Here is a 20,272-nt window from a genome sequence, read left to right as displayed (position 1 = left end):
TAGTTAAGAAAAACTCTTGTACGTCACTAATTCGAAAAAAACTGAAAAATAAATCGAAGTTTTTGTTACGATCGCGAAAATACTGAACACAGCGAACAATAAATAAAATGAGCAATATAGTAAAACAGATACACTCAGGTACGCTAGATGGCGGCTACTGATGCCAGTTTCGAGACGTTGTCAGCCACCAACATATATATACAGGAGATAACGCATACAAAGAAAGAGCCGCGTCGCAGTACGCCAGGCGCAGACCGTCGGCTTTCTTTGTGTGCGTAATCTCCTCTATATGTATCGGTACTCTGACATCTGATAATAACTAGCAGCCGAAACTGGCGGCAGCTCAGATTTCAATCACTTTTATCTGTGCGTACCGACAATACGTCGTCAAACGAAAATTTTGGCGTAATCGCAGCAGAAAAAGAAAAACAGACTTTCTTCTGGAACATATATAAAAAATATATACATACATATAAATATATGAACATATGAATATGTATACATATATATTATATACATGTGTGTGTGTGTGTGTGTGTGTGCGTGTGTAAAAACTAACATATATACATATACACAAAATTGTTTCTGACTAAGAAAAATGAAATTTCGAAATACAGAACGATAAAAGATAATAATAAAGTCGAATAAAATAAAGAGCAAATTCGGCTTCTTATATATTTAGATAGCATATTGTCTACAGATTATTTTAATACCAAAAAGACGCGAGCAACAAATTCTTTTAGTTAATTTATGTTATATTAATGCGCGCCATACAGGCTTCGCGCTGACAAAGTGTCGGTTTTTAATAGTTTAAAACGAGCAACAAATTCAGTCTTTTATATATTTCGATAGTATATTGTCTACCAATTATTTTAATACCAAAAAGACGCGAGCAACAAATTCTTTTAGTTAATTTATGTTATATTAATGCGCGCCGTACAGGCTTCGCGCCGACAAAGTGTCGGTTTTTAATAGTTTAAAACGAGCAACAAATTCAGTCTTTTATATATTTCGATAGTATATTGTCTACCAATTATTTTAATACCAAAAAGACGCGAGCAACAAATTCTTTTAGTTAATTTATGTTATATTAATGCGCGCCGTACAGGCTTCGCGCCGACAAAGTGTCGGTTTTTAATAGTTTAAAACGAGCAACAAATTCAGTCTTTTATACAGGGTGACCCATTTTAACTTAGGCAGCCAAATAACTCGAAAAATAAGCAAGATAGAGAAAAATGTTTTAGACAAAAGTTGTATGGTTTCGAGGGGGCCATAAGATGGTATCATTGGTTTGACCATGAAGAGTCATTTGAAGGTCACGTGAAGGTCACTTCAATTTTTTTAAATGGAACATCCTATATATTTTTGTACATTCTTGTAGCTCATCTCGAGAGCTTTCCAAAACACTATAATTAAGTACATTTCCGTTAAGTACTTTTTGAGTTATGAGGCTTGAAATAATTTCTTAATTTTACATAAACCGTAAAATATCTTGTAAAATATTCATTTTTCGATTACCTTACCTTAATAGTTTTATGTACAAAATAATGAAAGGAATCAATTGGTGTAAAGAAAACACATAGTTGTTTCGAAGAAAAAATATGTAATTTGCAATTAACAATTCCATATTTTTTCTTAAAAACAACTATGTGTTTTCTTTACACCAATTGATTCCTCTCATTATTTTGTACATAAAAGTATTAAGGTAAGATAATCGAAAAATGAATATTTTACAAGATATTTTACGGTTTATGTAAAATTAAGAAATTATTTCAAGCATCATAACTCAAAAAGTACTTAACGGAAAGGTACTTAATTATAGTGTTTTGGAAAGCTCTCGAAATAAGCTACAAGAATGTACAAAAATATATAGGGTATTCCAATTAAAAAAATTGAAGTGACCTTCACGTGACCTTCAAATGACTCTTCAAGGTCAAACCAATGATACCATCTTATGGCCCCCTCGAAACCATACAACTTTTGTCTAAAACATTTTTCTCTATCTTGCTTATTTTTCGAGTTATTTGGCTGCCTAAGTTAAAATGGGTCACCCTGTATATATATATATATATATATATATACAGGGTGTCCTAGACCACCCGTACACCCCTTTTCTTTCAAAAACTAAGCATTTTAGAGAAAAACGTTTTCGACAAAAATTGTATGGTTTTGAGGGGAACATAAGATGGTGTCATTGGTTTGACCTTGGATGGCATCGTTAAGGTGAGGTCAAGGACACCTTTAATTTCTTAAATGGAACCACCTATTTTTTATTGCATATTCTTATAGCTTATGTCGAGATCTTTCCAAAACACTATAATAAAGTATTTTTTCATCAAGTACTTTTCGAGTTATAAGGCTTGAAATAATTTCTTAATTTTACATAAACCATAAAATATCTAGAAAAATATTCATTTTTCGATTATCTTACCTTAATACTTTTATGTACAAAATAATGAGAGGAATCAATTGGTGTAAAGAAAACACATAATTGTTTCGAAAAAAAAAATGTAATTTGCGATTAACAATTGCATTTTTTCTTATATATATATATGTACATCTTTTTTAAATATGACAAAAAAATATTAATTACTAAAATCAAAATTTTAATTATAATCTATTGAATACTATTACAAAACTTTTTATAATGCGCAGAAAATTCAAATACTACAATCTAATATAATGAATATCTTTTTTATTGTATGTACTATATTATAATATATATGTGTGTGTATGTATGTATACATTAATTAAATGTATATTGTTACATAATTATTACATAATATATTTCTTTTTATACTATTTTACTAGTGTGGACCTCGTGTTTTTAATTTAACGCTTAAAGGTTTCACGCTAGATAAAACAACATTCATGTTCAATTTTATTTCATTGATTTTAATATTAGAATCCGCTTCAAATATGAAATTGCGTATTAATGTTGCTAGTAGAATTTTCATCGATGACAAAGCAAAACCTCCACCTGCAAAAACTTGTTAGTTAATTATAAATAAATTTGATCTTAATATCTTGTGATTTAATGCTCACCTATACAATTTCTTACGCCATAACTAAATGGCATGTAATGTTTCTGTGATATTTCTATTTTGTCTGGCAAAAATCTATCTGGATCAAATGTTAGTGCATTTTGCCAGAACTTTTCATTTCGGTGGAGAGCTATTATCACCAATATAACTTCCGTGCCTTTTGGCAAAATAGTGTCTCCTAAAACATATATCTCTTTATATTTAAACGTTAAAAAAAGATATAAAAAATAATATTTTATATATGTATGGTATATATAAGGCAACATATAAAAGTAGTTTATATATAAAAACAAAATGAGCACATAATATAATATAATTTTTAAATAATAAAATATATTTGTAATTATTCTTTAAAAATTATGGTTTTTCGTGCTTAAGCTATATAATGATTATATGTATTCTAACACACATATAAAGTAATAGAATTTTAATATTTGAAAACATACCTATTTTTACGTCCTTAGTTAAAGACCGCCCAATTAATGGAATAGCTGGAAATAGTCTCATTGTTTCTTTTATTACACAATCTAAGTATTCCATGTAATGTGAATCTTCATATTTAACAGGATCAGTTCCACAAATTTCTTTAATTTCTTCATATACTTTATTCTATTATAAAATTAAATAAGATATTTAATTATATAAATATAAACATGTACAATATATAAGAGAGATGTAATCTTATTGATTATATTTACGAATTTTTATCAGTTTGGTATTGAAATGCAGATGATAGCATTTTATGCTGTATTAAAATTCTTAATTTAATAGAAACATTACACACAAAATTTTTATTTAAGCAAATTTTGTAATGAGTTTATAACATATATTATACATATTTCTTGTTTGCTGAACTGTTATAAACATACTTTGAAAAAAATGTTTATACTAACCAAATTTAAGTTACAATTTGAACAAAGTATGGTAATTTAATATAGTAATTTAATCTTATTAACATCATTAGAAATTATTTTATAATTTATATAATATGCCAAAAGAGATTCTGAGCGAATTATTATTTGCGTAAATAATAGAATTTATTGAGAAAGAACATTCTTTGATTATTACTAGAAAAATTTTTTTATATTCGTCGTTGAAAATTGTATTATTTGCATTTACTTCGTTTATTATACCGAATTAATTGTATTAAATGTATAATTAATTGTATTATTTCGAATAAATTTAATAAATACTTACTTGTATATGTGGATGCAAGGCCAGCATAAAGATAGCAAAATTTAATGTTATTGCCGTTGTATCCGACCCCTAATAAATAACAATTTTTTATATGTTAATTTAAATGATTCGTTGATAATAAACAACTAAAAACATATATATATATATATATATATATATATATATATACCTATATATATTGAATATAAAAAAATCGGAAAGGAGAATAAAACTAATAAGAAGAAAGCGTAGTAAATAAATGCACTTAAATTATGCAAAATTTCACTTTAATAATAATTCAATTCTTCCGATGGGAGAAAAATAAACACATAGGGACACTTAAATTTTCGTTTAACATTAATTTTCCAATAATCCAGCATACATGGTAAAGACATTCGGTATTATATGTCGATTGATTCTATTTTTCTGATGCTTAATAAACAACAGATCTCATAATAATTTTTACTTAAAATAATTTTTATATCCAAAATTTCAATGTTATCCTATTCAACTGTAATTAAAAAAAAGAAGTAATTCAATGCTCTTTGACTATCACAGAATATTGTAAAGTGTCGTTATTAATATGAATACAATCTTCATAAATGCGTAATTTTAATATTTTATCTATTTAACTGACCAACATATGATGCATCACAATCTTTACATGAAATTTTATATACCATATTTTTATTTGATTTATTTTTTGCTGAGAAAAAGAGTCCTTATGTAGTTTAATGATGGCATGTAACTTGTTCATATCAGTGTAAAATAAAAATATTTTCCAATCACGGACCACGTCTAAATTGTTCCGAAAAAAATGTAACGAAATGGTATGTTAAAAAATGTAAAGCAATCCGTGTTATTAATTATTACTATTTGTAATCGATTTTTATCTTTTTATTATACTTATTAGATAATATTAGCTATATTGTAGCAGTGTGTTTATTTTTATATGCTGAAGAGAGATACGATACAAAAGCATCGAAACATTATTATCTAAAAGAATATTTACACAATATATATGCATTTATTTATTGTGTTTAGCTCTTATTAGGCTAATTCTTTTTTAACTTTTTATATATAATATAACAAATATTTGTTTATATACAAACATAATTATGTAAAAAATATATAGAGATATTTTACATACCGCTAGTATTATAGTAAGTAAATTCTGCCGTATTACTTCTTGCGGGCATTTCTCGTTATCAAACATTTTTATTAATGTATCGAGAAGTGTTTTATCTAAATAAAATTAAAAAAAAATATAAAATTTTGTGCATGTGTGTATATATGTTAATTATTTTCTCATAGCATAAGTATATATAATAATAGTATATTATATATATATATATATATATATGTATATATACAGGGCGTCCCAGAACACTACATACAAGCGCTCGATCAGCTGAGTGCTTCTTTCGTTCGTCCGATTTTAATATTTAATATTTCTGTTATATTGCGAAAATTGTAAAATGGTACAAGACTTTTCTGTTCAATTTACTGGTCTCTATTTCCTCACAAGCGCTTGTATGTAGTGTTCTGGGACGCCATGTATATATAAAAGAAAAATTAGATATTTTGAAAATTAATATTAAAAATAAACGTAGAAAAAGAAAAATATCTTTAGCATTGATTAAAATTAAACATTATAATAGCGTTTTAACAATGAAAGCAAGCACTTTAATAAAGTTTTAAGCTTTTGAAAAATATTATTTTGCTGAAAAAAATCATTTACAATCTTGCATCGTAACAACAATGAAAACATACAAATAAAATGTAGACAAAACCATAGACGTAGTATACAAGGATTCCGCATATGGCCAAAAAAGTGAAGCCAACATATAGAAAGAAACAGATGATCTAACCTTTCTGTTCAGACTTTGTCTCTTTCTGCGCAGACGAATTGCAAAAAAAAAAACAAAAAGAAAGAGAGAGACGAAAAAGCTCTCTATTCTCGCTCTCTTTCTAGATGTTGGCTTCACTCAATTAGATAGACAAAAAAGGGCATGCGGAGTCAATATACTACGTCCATATAGTACGTCCATAGACAAAACTTACGAGTCTTATCATTATTAATGTTGCTATTCTGTGCATTTATTAGGTGCTGTTGTATTAACTGTGAAATAATAAATTATGAGTAAGTATAAAATATAAGTTAAAATTAATTCGTTATTAATATTCACAATATTTACCTTATTTATAAAAGAATGTATAATGTTTATATTTTCTTTTTGTTTTCGTCCTGCAGCTGTCAGATTAAATATGAAATCAGGACACAAAAACATCCGTAACCTTAATGTTAAAATTTTCTTCGTGCTAAAACACATACAACATCTTTCTATTAAAATAATATTCTATATTATAAAATATAAGAATATATTTAATTAATTTAATTCCACAAATAGAGCAAAAGAAAAATATTGTTTTCCTGGTTATATGTCAACAAAATTATTTATAATAAAGATTTAATTTAAAATATCATTTTTGCAAATACATTTGTAAAAAATTCTTTTGAAAGTGCAATTTTTTAAAGAATTTTACAAATTATTTTCAGATAGACTTATTTTTACGATTTGTGCATATACTTTAATATTGTAAGAAGTAATATTGTAAAAAGTCCAGGTTAAAAAAATTATTTTAAAAAACAATAACATAAAAAAGAGAAACAATAATATAAAATATTATTTTACCTCGCACTTATTTCGAGACATTGATTGATCTGGTTTGAGAGAAGTTCTGGTTTGACGTTCGTCATTGTGGCTTTATTATGACACATGAAAAGAAATTCATTACTCAAGATATTAACTATTATAGTAATTGATATTAACTATTATAAATTGATATTAATTGTTAATTGGTATTAACTATTATATTATTATTTAGTTAATTGATACTAACTATTATATTATTATTTAGTTAATTGATATTAACTATTATAGTAATTGAGTAATAATTTTGATTTGTACATTTTATACAATGCATTCCCTAAACAAATATGATATGAAATATTAAAATAAAAAATAAATGTCTTGTTATCCAAATATTTTTGAAAATAATAATCAACTTAGTAAAATTATATGCATTTCATTATTTTTATTGTTTCAATATTCTCGATATTAATTTACTATGTTGAACAATATTTTGCAGCATATTTTACATATACTGTCATTAAAATGTTTTCAAAAGTAACAAACATAAGAACTGAAAAATCATGAAACACATTAATAAAGTCACTCGCAGCAACTTATATGCGAGTTGCTCATTTAGAAGTATCATCGATTATCATATTTCAATAACTATTGAGTCAATGTTAATAGACTTAATCAATAGCTTTAGTCTCATTAAGAAAAATATCTGTAGTTGTGTTCTATGTGTCCTATAAACAGAAATATTACAAAAATGCTAATATGAATATTTTCATTTAAAAAATGTTTTGAACACCATCATAATTATTTTTCTGTTCTTTTCTATTACATATGCTTCGATTACATATGTTCTATTGCATATGTTTGTCTTTTTCAATTATATGCACAAAATTTCTATAAAAAGTGATATGAACAATATAACCCCTATAGAATACTCTGGATTAAATTAATACTGGCGATAATTCAAATTAGAAATGGTAATTATGCATAAAAAGGGCCCACCTTCGCACAAATCATGTCATTGACATATGTTGTCAAGGTCATATCTCTAATTAATATTCTGAAGGTTTTAGCTGGCGGTCGTTGTTTATTAAAAAGTTATTAACAAAAGAATTTCACAATTTTAATGCTTTTTATCTCCGAAAATATTGATTTGAGAAAAAAATTTTAAGCAAAAAATATAGCCGCTGAGAAACTCTACAAAAAAGGTTATATGCATTTTTTTCATAAACCTACTATTTTAGTTGTTATATGAAAAAATAATAATTTTAAATACATTTAATACAATTTAAATTTATATAGAATTTAATACAATTTAATACAATTAAAAAATATCACAAATGTATGTGTACACACACACACACACATGCGCGGGGGGTGCAAGGGGGGCCTTCGGCCCCGCCTCCCGCAACCACCCCGCCGGTAAGCAAGGTGGACCTCGCTTTACAACTTACAGCATATATCCATTGTGATTGAACTCTTCGCAATGCGTCCCTACCGGCGGGGCGGTTGCGGGAGGGAGGCCGAAGGCCCCCCTTGCACCTCCCCCGCGCGCGCGCGTGTGTGTGTGTGTACACATACATTTGTGATATTTTTTAATTGTATTAAATTGTATTAAATTCTATATAAATTTAAATTGTTTACCTTTTTTTTATTTACCTTTAATTTACCTTTTTTCTTCGACTTGCGAGTTCGACCACTATTTTTAAGTTTCATATTCGTGTTCAGGAGGTAAAAATACGTAGAAATTGGGTATTCTTACCCATTATTTCATATAGGTAGGTTTTCCGAAGGTTTTCGGAAGGTTTACCTTATTTTTGTATTTATTATTTTTATCCTTTTTCAGCCTATATCTCCAAAACTATTTGAATCCGACCCTTATATACCATATATATATACGAAATTACTCGGGAAAATCTCCCCTATAACATATTTAAAAATAAAGCAAATCGGTGAACAAATAAAGTAGAATCTTTATGTCAATATTTCTCACATTTATTTGTTAATAACTTTTGAATAAAGAACGACCGCCGGCTAAAACCTTTAGAATGTTAATCAGGGATAACATCTTCACAACATACGTCAATAACACATTTGTGCGAAGGTGGGCCCTTTTTATGCATAATTACCTTAGAAATATATATATATACACATATATGTACATTGTACATTGATATGATTAACATTTTATTTCTGTGGAATAATTTATATTGTTTAAATTTTTGTTCTTCTTTCTATGTACACACGATACACACACACACACACACACACACACACACACCCACACGCACGCACGCACGCACGCACGCACGCACGCACGTACGCACGCAAATAATAAAATAATACAAATTATACTATATTATACTTAATGTATAATTTACGTGTCTTTCTCTTTATTTCTTGCAAAATTTTTGATTTCTTTTTACTTTTATAATAACAAATATAGTATACAGATGTTTTATATTAAATAAAAATACTTGGCCTTACCACATATAATGTTAAGCGTATATTTGAAGATATAATGGGAAAGATCTATTTCTTTTCCATTTAATCCGATCTTTTTAAGTTCCTTTGTTAAACTTAGAGATTGATCGACAAATGTATCCGAAAAGTTTCGTAATATTGGAGTATTAAAATTTAATGCAATAGCTTTTCGATGTTTTCTCCATATAGGTACTGAAAAAAATATTATAGGAAAGATATATTAAAGAAGATAAATGAAGAAAGCATGTATGTATATATATATATATATATACATGTGTGTGTGTGTGTGTGTGTGTGTGTGTGTTTGTGTGTGTGTGTGTATTTATATATATACAGGGTGTCACAGGTATCATTCGTCAAAAAAAAACCATAAGTAGATCTCGCTAAACTGAACTAAAAAGTTCTATACCATTTTGCAAACAACCACGTAAAATTTCGAGATATTAATTAAAAAAGATTGGTTAATAAGCGCGCGATCGGTGTGATTAGGCAGTCGGCCATTTTAGCGAGGACGGTGCGAAGTGATTGGATCGTATTTTTATGACATTTCCACGCGGTTTTGTTAGAAATTTTAATCACTTTCTAGTCAAATAATTATTTTTCAAATAAGGACCATATTGATTTTTAAATGTTAAAAATGGTTTTTATTTGAAAAATAATTATTTGACTAGAAAGTGATTAAAATTTCTTACAAAACCGCGTGGGAATATTGCAAAAATACAATCCGATCACTCCGCGTTGTCCTCGCTGGAATGGCCGACTGTCTAATCACGCCAATTGTACGCTTATTAGCCGATCTTCCTTAATTAATATCTCGAAATTTTACGTGGTTGTTTGCAAAATGATATAGGACTTTTTAGTTTAGTTTAGCGAGCTCTATTTATGGTTTTTATTTGACGGATAATACCTGTGACACCCTGTATATATATATATACAGGGTGACCCATTTTAACTTAGGCAGCCAAATAACTCGAAAAATAAGCAAGATAGAGAAAAATGTTTTAGACAAAAGTTATATGGTTTCGAGGGGGCCATAAGAGGGTATCATTGGTTTGACCTTGAAGAGTCATTTGAAGGTCACGTGAAGGTCACTTCAATTTTTTTAAATGGAATACCCTATATATTTTTGTACATTCTTGTAGCTTATTTCGAGAGCTTTCCAAAACACTATAATTAAGTACCTTTCCGTTAAGTACTTTTTGAGTTATGATGCTTGAAATAATTTCTTAATTTTACATAAACCGTAAAATATCTTGTAAAATATTCATTTTTCGATTATCTTACCTTAATACTTTTATGTACAAAATAATGAGAGGCATCAATTGGTGTAAAGAAAACACATAGTTGTTTTTAAGAAAAAATATGGAATTGTTAATTGCAAATTACATATTTTTTCTTCGAAACAACTATGTGTTTTCTTTACACCAATTGATTCCTCTCATTATTTTGTACATAAAACTATTAAGGTAAGGTAATCGAAAAATGAATATTTTACAAGATATTTTACGGTTTATGTAAAATTAAGAAATTATTTCAAGCCTCATAACTCAAAAAGTACTTAACGAAAATGTACTTAATTATAGTGTTTTGGAAAGCTCTCGAGATGAGCTACAAGAATGTACAAAAATATATAGGATGTTCCATTTAAAAAAATTGAAGTGACCTTCACGTGACCTTCAAATGACTCTTCAAGGTCAAACCAATGATACCATCTTATGGCCCCCTCGAAACCATACAACTTTTGTCTAAAACATTTTTCTCTATCTTGCTTATTTTTCGAGTTATTTGGCTGCCTAAGTTAAAATGGGTCACCCTGTATATATATATATATATATATATATATATATATATATATGTACATATAATACATAAAAATAATATTAAAAAGCATTGATATTAAAAAACTTTGAAAACAAATTTAATTAATAATAATTTTAAATTTGTCACATTGCAGTCAAAGTAACAAAAGTAAAAATATAAGTATATATTATATAAGAATGCAAGTAATAATTATATTATAAGTATGTTATAAAGGATTTTTTAAAATTATATAATGTTATTATGCAAATTGTAGTTATGAAACTACATAATTTTATTATGTGTAAACTATAGTTATAGGAATAATTTTAAATTTTATGTTACTAAAAGTATCTTACCAGGAGCTGTGACTAATCCTTTGCCTATTATAGGTTCAAAAAGTTTATATATCATACTTTTCATCGCTGCTGCGATTGCGATTGCGGTTGCGGCTGCGGCTGCTGCTGCGCCTGCATCTGCTGCTGCTGCTGTTGCACTTGTTGCAACTGTTGCAATATTTGTTGCAACAGTTGCTGCATATTTGCAGCATCTTGCAGCTGCACATTTTCGTTGAGATGCAGCGCGCCCATTTCTTCGTTTATTTCTCCTGTAAAAAATAAATTATTATTATATAGACAATTAAAGAGAAAGGTTAAATTTTTTTATATTAATTTATAATTATTTAATACTTTTCTACAAATAATGACTTTATTTACTTACGAGACATTATGTTAATGATCTCGTGTGTCTTATGCTCGCCGTGCTCGATGCTTTAATGAATTGTTTGTTCATTTGTTTCATACCGTTTCATTTGTTTCATCCCGATTTATTTGTTTTATGCCATTCTCTTTTTTCGGGATTTCTATCAGATAATCTTGTCGCCCTGTGCTTGCAAGTAAACGTATTTTTTTACGTGCTTTGTGAAATCTTGATTCAAGAAGCTGAAACAATCCCGAGTGAGTCCTTGTTGATTGTTTCAAATTTCTATATTTTAATCCTTTACTTCTTTCATTCATTTCACACATTCTTCTTTAATTCTTTGTTTCTGCTTAATTTCTTTTTGTACATAAAAATGAATGATGAATTAAGGAAGAAACCTAAGCGAAGTTTTCAAGAAGCTTGTTAAGTCTTGGATACGTAAAGTATCTTCTGATGATAGCTTTTATCATTGTATCGTATGTAATAAAAATATTTCGTGCAATACATATGTTTTAAAACATGCGAATTCTGCGTGTTACCAAAATAATATTAAAGAAAATAATAAAGAAAATAATAAAGAAAATAAAAATACTCTATCTTTATCAAATAATGATAATGGAAATTCACATAAAAATATATGCAAAAAATATAAATTTCAACAACAATGGCTAGAAATTGATTTATTTAAACCATGGTTACGTGAAGTGTCAGATGACATATATTCATTTCTTTGCTCATTTTGTAATAAATCTATAATTGGTGGTATATCGCACGTTTATCGTCACGCAGAATCCGAAGTACATATAACAATATCTAATAAAAATAAAACAGAAACAAAGAACACGGACAAAGATATAAACGCAATGGACGATTCACTTTTGCCATTTGAAGAGCAGAATAAACCATAAAAGCATATAAATCATAAAATATCTAGTAAAATATTCATTTTTCGATTATCTTACCTTAATATTTTTATGTACAAAATAATGAGAGTAATCAATTGGTGTAAAGAAAAAACATAGTTGTTTTTAAGAAAAAATATATAATTTGCAATTAACAATTCCATATTTTTTCTTAAAAACAACTGTATGTTTTCTTTACACCAATTGATTACTCTCATTATTTTGTACATAAAAATATTAAGGTAAGATAATCGAAAAATGAATATTTTACAAGATATTTTACAGTTTATGTAAAATTAAGAAATTATTTCAAGCCTCATAACTCGAAAAGTACTCAAGAAATATTTTATTATAGTGTTTTGGAAAGCTCTCGAGATAAGCTACAAGAATAAGTAATAAAAAATAGGGGGTTCCATTTAAAAAATTCTAGGTTACCTTGCTCTGACCTTGGCGACGCGACGCCACCCAAGGTTAAACTCATAGCACCAGTAAATAGATGTTTTGAAATCCTACAACTTTGGTTCGAAACATTTTTCTCAAAAACGTTTCGTTTTCGAGATATTTGACCGTTTCTAGACTTTTCTAACACCCTGTATATATACATGTGCGATATACTTAAAATATTCAAAACGTTTCATAAAAACTGGAACTAAACGAACAAAAAAAATCGTTTTTGATGACATCAAAAGGTAATATATATGATAATTTATTACCAGTGCTACAAAAACAAATGATACGCTTATGCAGCTACAGAGGCATAACATTACATTGCAAATCTTAATATGTTATATTTACACGTATAAATGTGTAAATTAGCTGAAGCTCTTTTCATACGTTTCCTGCTGCATAACTTATATGCACTTGATATACAGGGTTTAGCAAAAGTGTGGAAACCCCTTAATATTTCGAAAAATACGCATTTTAAAAAAAAATGTTTCATACAAAAGTTATAGGGTTTTATGTGGCGCATTACACAGCAACATTATTATGACCTCGAATAGTGTTGTCAAGGTTATGTGAAGGTCACCTCCAACTTTTTAAATGGGACACCCTATATGCTTTTGCATATTCTTGTAGCTTATCTCGAGAGCTTTCCAAAACACTATAATTAAGTTAGTTTTCATTAAGTACTTTCCGAGTTATGAGGCTTGAAATCATTTCTTAATTTTATATAAACCATAAAATATCTTGTAAAATATTCATTTTTCGATTATCTTACCTTAATACTTTTATGTACAAAATAATGAGAGGAATCATTTGGTGTAAAAAAAAACATAGTTGTTTTTAAGAAAAAATATGTAATTTGCAATTAACAATTACATATATATATATATATATATATATATATATATATATATATATACAGGGTGACCCATTTTAACTTAGGCAGCCAAATAACTCGAAAAATAAGCAAGATAGAGAAAAATGTTTTAGACAAAAGTTGTATGGTTTCGAGGGGGCCATAAGATGGTATCATTGGTTTGACCTTGAAGAGTCATTTGAAGGTCACGTGAAGGTCACTTCAATTTTTTTAAATGGAATACCCTATATATTTTTGTACATTCTTGTAGCTTATTTCGAGAGCTTTCCAAAACACTATAATTAAGTACCTTTCCGTTAAGTACTTTTTGAGTTATGATGCTTGAAATAATTTCTTAATTTTACATAAACCGTAAAATATCTTGTAAAATATTCATTTTTCGATTATCTTACCTTAATACTTTTATGTACAAAATAATGAGAGGAATCAATTGGTGTAAAGAAAACACATAGTTGTTTTTAAGAAAAAATATGGAATTGTTAATTGCAAATTACATATTTTTTCTTCGAAACAACTATGTGTTTTCTTTACACCAATTGATTCCTCTCATTATTTTGTACATAAAACTATTAAGGTAAGGTAATCGAAAAATGAATATTTACAAGATATTTTACGGTTTATGTAAAATTAAGAAATTATTTCAAGCCTCATAACTCAAAAAGTACTTAACGAAAATGTACTTAATTATAGTGTTTTCGAAAGCTCTTGAGATGAGCTACAAGAATGTACAAAAATATATAGGATGTTCCATTTAAAAAAATTGAAGTGACCTTCACGTGACCTTCAAATGACTCTTTAAGGTCAAACCAATGATACCATCTTATGGCCCCCTCGAAACCATACAACTTTTGTCTAAAACATTTTTCTCTATCTTGCTTATTTTTCGAGTTATTTGGCTGCCTAAGTTAAAATGGGTCACCCTGTATATATATATATATATATATATATATATATATGTATATTTTTTAAATATATAAGCAAATTATATAAAAATATATATAGAATAAATATATATAATATATATTTTATATATATATATTATTATTATTATATTATATATATTTATATTTGGCTTGTAAAATAGATATATTTATTTACCTTGCGTTTCAATTATCATACCTTACTGGCTCTTGCGAATTTTTAATTAATTATTAATTATTTATTATTTAACTTGCACTTTATTATTTATCACTACTCAAAATGCGGTTAATGATACATGTCACTAATGACACATATGACACATGTCATTAATATCGCAAATATCGCAAAGCGTCATTAGCGCAATCTTCTGTCGAGAGTAGGAAATGTACGTTTTCTCTTTCTATGTGTTGTGTTGATGACCATGATGATGATAAAGACGTTTCTTAATTGAAAATTTTCATATTTCGATTTTGCGTCATGATATCTCCGTTTATAGATCATGCAGCACAAAAATAAAGATACTTTCTTTATACAATTCAAACCCGCTCTATCGATTAAGGCAAGTAAGAATTCAATCCGTTCAGCCGTTATTGAAATCCGATAATCTGAGTTACTCTCAACTGTCCGACTCGCGTATAGATACACGGAGTGCCGCGCTAATGCTTCGCATGAACTTGGCGCGAGACACTACCGTGTCTCTTGATAAAATATAACAAAATATAAAATAATATATAATATAAGAGTGGTAAAATATGGCTCAAGGCAAAGGTCCACTTTAAAAAACCTAACGCACCATTGGTGGTACCTCATGGGTGGTGTGGAAAATCACCATTCATTATTATATTGCTTTGTAATATTAAGATACTTGTATGAAATTGTTACCTTTTTCCTCTATATTCTTATTAAGGACTGATTAATTCTAATCATATTAGCTTATTATATATTTATCGATACTTTTCTCTTATTGTTTCTAAACGGATAATCTTTTTAGTCATCAATATATTTGTACGTAAACAAAAAATCTTTTAATAATTTCGATTATATACACAGACTATATAAATATAATATTATATATTATATATTTACTATCTGTAATATAATATAAAATAAATATATAATGCATAAATAGTTATACATTATATTTAATATAAAAAGACTGTAAAAAAATATTTAATGCTGTCACGTCGCCCGTCGCGGTGACGGATGACGGTTCTCGCTTCTCGATATCTCGATACGGGTGGCAGTATTAAACATTTTTCTCTTACACTTTTTTATATTAGATATTTTTTATAACTGATAAATATATACTATATACTTACCAGTTGTAAGAAAATATTCTCCACATTTTCTTTATATAAAAAATTATATCATACAATTCTTATAAACGAATATTGAATGTGTGTGTGTGTGTGTGTGTGTGTGTGTGTATATATATATATATATATATATATATATATATATATAATATATATATATATTTATTAATTTTTTAATTCCTCTTTGTCATATATACAGGGTGACCCATTTTAACTTAGGCAGCCAAATAACTCGAAAAATAAGCAAGATAGAGAAAAATGTTTTAGACAAAAGTTGTATGGTTTCGAGGGGGCCATAAGATGGTATCATTGGTTTGACCTTGAAGAGTCATTTGAAGGTCACGTGAAGGTCACTTCAATTTTTTTAATTGGAATACCCTATATATTTTTGTACATTCTTGTAGCTTATTTCGAGAGCTTTCCAAAACACTATAATTAAGTACCTTTCCGTTAAGTACTTTTTGAGTTATGATGCTTGAAATAATTTCTTAATTTTACATAAACCGTAAAATATCTTGTAAAATATTCATTTTTCGATTATCTTACCTTAATACTTTTATGTACAAAATAATGAGAGGAATCAATTGGTGTAAAGAAAACACATAGTTGTTTTTAAGAAAAAATATGGAATTGTTAATTGCAAATTACATATTTTTTCTTCGAAACAACTATGTGTTTTCTTTACACCAATTGATTCCTTTCATTATTTTGTACATAAAACTATTAAGGTAAGGTAATCGAAAAATGAATATTTTACAAGATATTTTACGGTTTATGTAAAATTAAGAAATTATTTCAAGCCTCATAACTCAAAAAGTACTTAACGGAAATGTACTTAATTATAGTGTTTTGGAAAGCTCTCGAGATGAGCTACAAGAATGTACAAAAATATATAGGATGTTCCATTTAAAAAAATTGAAGTGACCTTCACGTGACCTTCAAATGACTCTTCATGGTCAAACCAATGATACCATCTTATGGCCCCCTCGAAACCATACAACTTTTGTCTAAAACATTTTTCTCTATCTTGCTTATTTTTCGAGTTATTTGGCTGCCTAAGTTAAAATGGGTCACCCTGTATATATATATATATATATATATATATATATATAAAATATATATATATATATTTTTATATAAAACTTATTAAATAAAACATATTAAGATTTGCAGTATAATGTTACGCCTCTGTAGCTGCATAAGCGTATCATTTGTTTTTGTAGCACTGATAATAAATTATTATATATATTACTTTTTGTTGTCATAAAAAACAATTTTTTTTGTTCGTTTAGTTCCAGTTTTTATGAAACGTTTTGAATATTTTAAGTGTACCGCACATATATATACGTGTATATATTGCGTGTTTCTCTCTTCTGTAATCGCGAGTCGTAGCAAGTGTAACAACAAATACCCATACTTTTCGATAAGGTAAGTACACTGCAAATCTTAATATGTTATATTTACACGTATAAATGTGTAAATTAGCTGAAGCCCTTTTTATACGTTTCCTGCTGCATAACTTATGCACTTGATATATTTTAATTTAATACATTAAAACGTGTTAATTATTCATATTTAAATGCATTAATTTAATATATTTAAAATGTATAGGTTTCAAATTAATGGTACATTACAATAAAGTGCTTGTTTGAAATTTATAAAAATATATTTATATTTTTTACAAAGAAATACACATTATATATTTTTTCTTATTCTAAATAACCTTATCAGTTTATATCTAACTTTGGAATTAAAATTAAATGATTATTATTAGAGAAAAATAGAAAAATTAAAGTTGGAAAAATAAAATAAAATATTTAAAAAAAATAAAATGTTCATAAGATACATTCTTTTAATAAAAGACTATAAAGTTAAAAATTTTATTTATATTTAGGTGCGTATTGAACATGCATCTTAAATAGATAATGAACGAATCATTTTCGTTTATTGGCCGAACATTTACTTGTCCGACTTATAAAATCGATTTAATATCTGAAGTTCCTCTATTGAAACTGTATCAGAAATTAAATCGAAGTGATATTTTTAATTTTATCTGTCGTCTTTTGCAAGCTTTATATAATTCTCATGACTAAAACTTAAGTACGAGAAAAATAGCGCACCGTAGCGGTAAACAAACGAACTAGCGATTACTGATTTTGCGGTGAAATTTTACTTCCACTGACTATAATTAATGAGATATAAGATAAAATAACAAAAAATAAGCGTTTCTATTAGAGTTCAATGAAATACTGATTCTTAGTGATCTTATTCATATATTTGTAAATAGAAATTAATATAGTTTTCATAATTATATATATATATATATATATATATATATGTATATGTATGTATGTATGTATGTATGTATGTATATGTATATGTATATGTATATGTATGTACATATGTATATATAGTTTTAAATTAATTTGAAATTATTAAAATTAATTTTTATTTTGTCTATAGAAACGTGAAAAATACATTTCCTTAACTATGGTTTTAAAAGCATTTCTATAGGAACGTTTCTTATTAATGCTTTACGGTTAAAAAATGTTGGATACGTTTAAGAAACGTATATAAAACGACCGTGTGCTATCTGGGTTTATTGTTATCATACATGACAAGAATATAATATTTAATAAATTATTTGTAAATTTATTATAAGTAAACATTACTTTAAAAAATCAAAGCAATATAATTTATAATATTAATATTATTAGAAATTTATATAATAATATTATATAATAATATTATTAGAAATATTAATATATACATTAAAAATTTTACATATATGTAGTTTCAATTTGTATAATTTTGATATCTGTGTAAGTCATTAAATGTGTTAAGCTGCTGAGACGTGTAAATCAAGAACAAACGCCTCTTTATAACACGTCCCAAACATTGAATAAAGAAGTGTGTTATTTTTTTATACGTTTCCATACTCTCTAAAAGTGAATCAGTGTATTATCACTGAAAAACAGTAAATAGTCACTAATTACAGCAGTTATAAGTACAGCACTGTAAATCAGTGATATTTTATTGAAAGAATTAGTTAATAATTTTGACTGTTTCAATCAGTAATATTTCTTTCGTTATTGTCAGTAATATTAAACTACAATTCATCTCTCTATCTATTTCATATAAAATTAAAAATTTTATTTATATATATTTACTAAATATTTATTATATCAAAAATTTTATTTTATTTATATTACATGCATATTGAACTTGCTATCTTAAATAGATAACGAACGAATAATTTTCATTAAGTCGCCAGACATTTATTTGTCCGACTCATAAGATCGATTTAACATCTGAAATTAAATCGAAGTAATATTTTTAATTTTATCTGTCGCTCTTTGCAAACTTTATATAATTCTTATAACTAAAACTAAATACGAGAGAGATAGCGATCGTAGCGGTAAACGAACGAACTAGCGATTACTGGTTTTACAGTGAAATTTACTGGTTTTACAGTGAATTTTATTTTAACTGACCATAATCAGTGAGATATAAGATAAAATAACAAAAAAATAAGCGTTTCCACTGAAAATCAGTAAAATACTCACTGATTCTCAGTGAAATCTTATTTTACTGTTTAAATTAGTGATATTTTCACTGATTCACTTTTAGAGAGTACATATTCTCATTATAACACGTAAGATTCGTATAAAATTAATACATTACACATTTATATGTATTTAAATAACATGGATAAACGTGTTTTCTGGAAATTACACAAATGAAATAAGTTATATTAACACATTGAAATTTGCAGTGCATTGCGAAGAATTTTGAGATTTGTTTAAAGCCACAAAAGTAGCTTTCCTGGCAGACAACGGACGGTCAAATATAAAAAAATTTTTTATTTTCTCAAAAATACATAGTGTTTTTGATGTCGCTGATTCTAATTCTGAACATAGATTTATGAAATTTCAAGCCTAAGAGCAGTAATGATAACATG

The 20,272-nt window shown here is 27.1% G+C and overlaps 1 protein-coding gene across 3 annotated transcripts in view; it reads right to left on the bottom strand.

The window, feature by feature from the left end:
• Nucleotides 1-2,563: 2,563 nt before the first annotated feature.
• The window catches only part of LOC145969968 (cytochrome P450 4C1-like), a 76,834-nt gene continuing 59,125 nt past the window's right edge, over nucleotides 2,564-20,272 (bottom strand). For all 3 annotated transcript variants that reach the window (XM_083096307.1, XM_083096308.1, XM_083096309.1), the window contains 9 exons: nucleotides 9,359-9,547; nucleotides 6,917-6,986; nucleotides 6,419-6,542; nucleotides 6,285-6,342; nucleotides 5,371-5,465; nucleotides 4,242-4,310; nucleotides 3,491-3,653; nucleotides 3,046-3,222; nucleotides 2,564-2,980 (listed from right to left, as the gene is read on the bottom strand). In XM_083096307.1, coding sequence (XP_082952433.1) covers nucleotides 2,808-2,980; nucleotides 3,046-3,222; nucleotides 3,491-3,653; nucleotides 4,242-4,310; nucleotides 5,371-5,465; nucleotides 6,285-6,342; nucleotides 6,419-6,542; nucleotides 6,917-6,986; nucleotides 9,359-9,547 — 1,118 coding nt within the window. In that variant the 3' untranslated portion in view covers nucleotides 2,564-2,807. The remainder of the gene's footprint in view (nucleotides 2,981-3,045; nucleotides 3,223-3,490; nucleotides 3,654-4,241; nucleotides 4,311-5,370; nucleotides 5,466-6,284; nucleotides 6,343-6,418; nucleotides 6,543-6,916; nucleotides 6,987-9,358; nucleotides 9,548-20,272) is intronic.

The sequence above is a fragment of the Camponotus vicinus genome, unplaced genomic scaffold (assembly GCF_025532165.1).
Source record: "Camponotus vicinus isolate PSW18456_S1 unplaced genomic scaffold, iyCamVici1.0 SCAF_4, whole genome shotgun sequence".
Classification (NCBI taxonomy): Eukaryota; Metazoa; Arthropoda; class Insecta; order Hymenoptera; family Formicidae; genus Camponotus; species Camponotus vicinus.
Note: the sequence above shows the minus strand (reverse complement) of the source record. Positions and strands in the feature narration are given on the sequence as shown.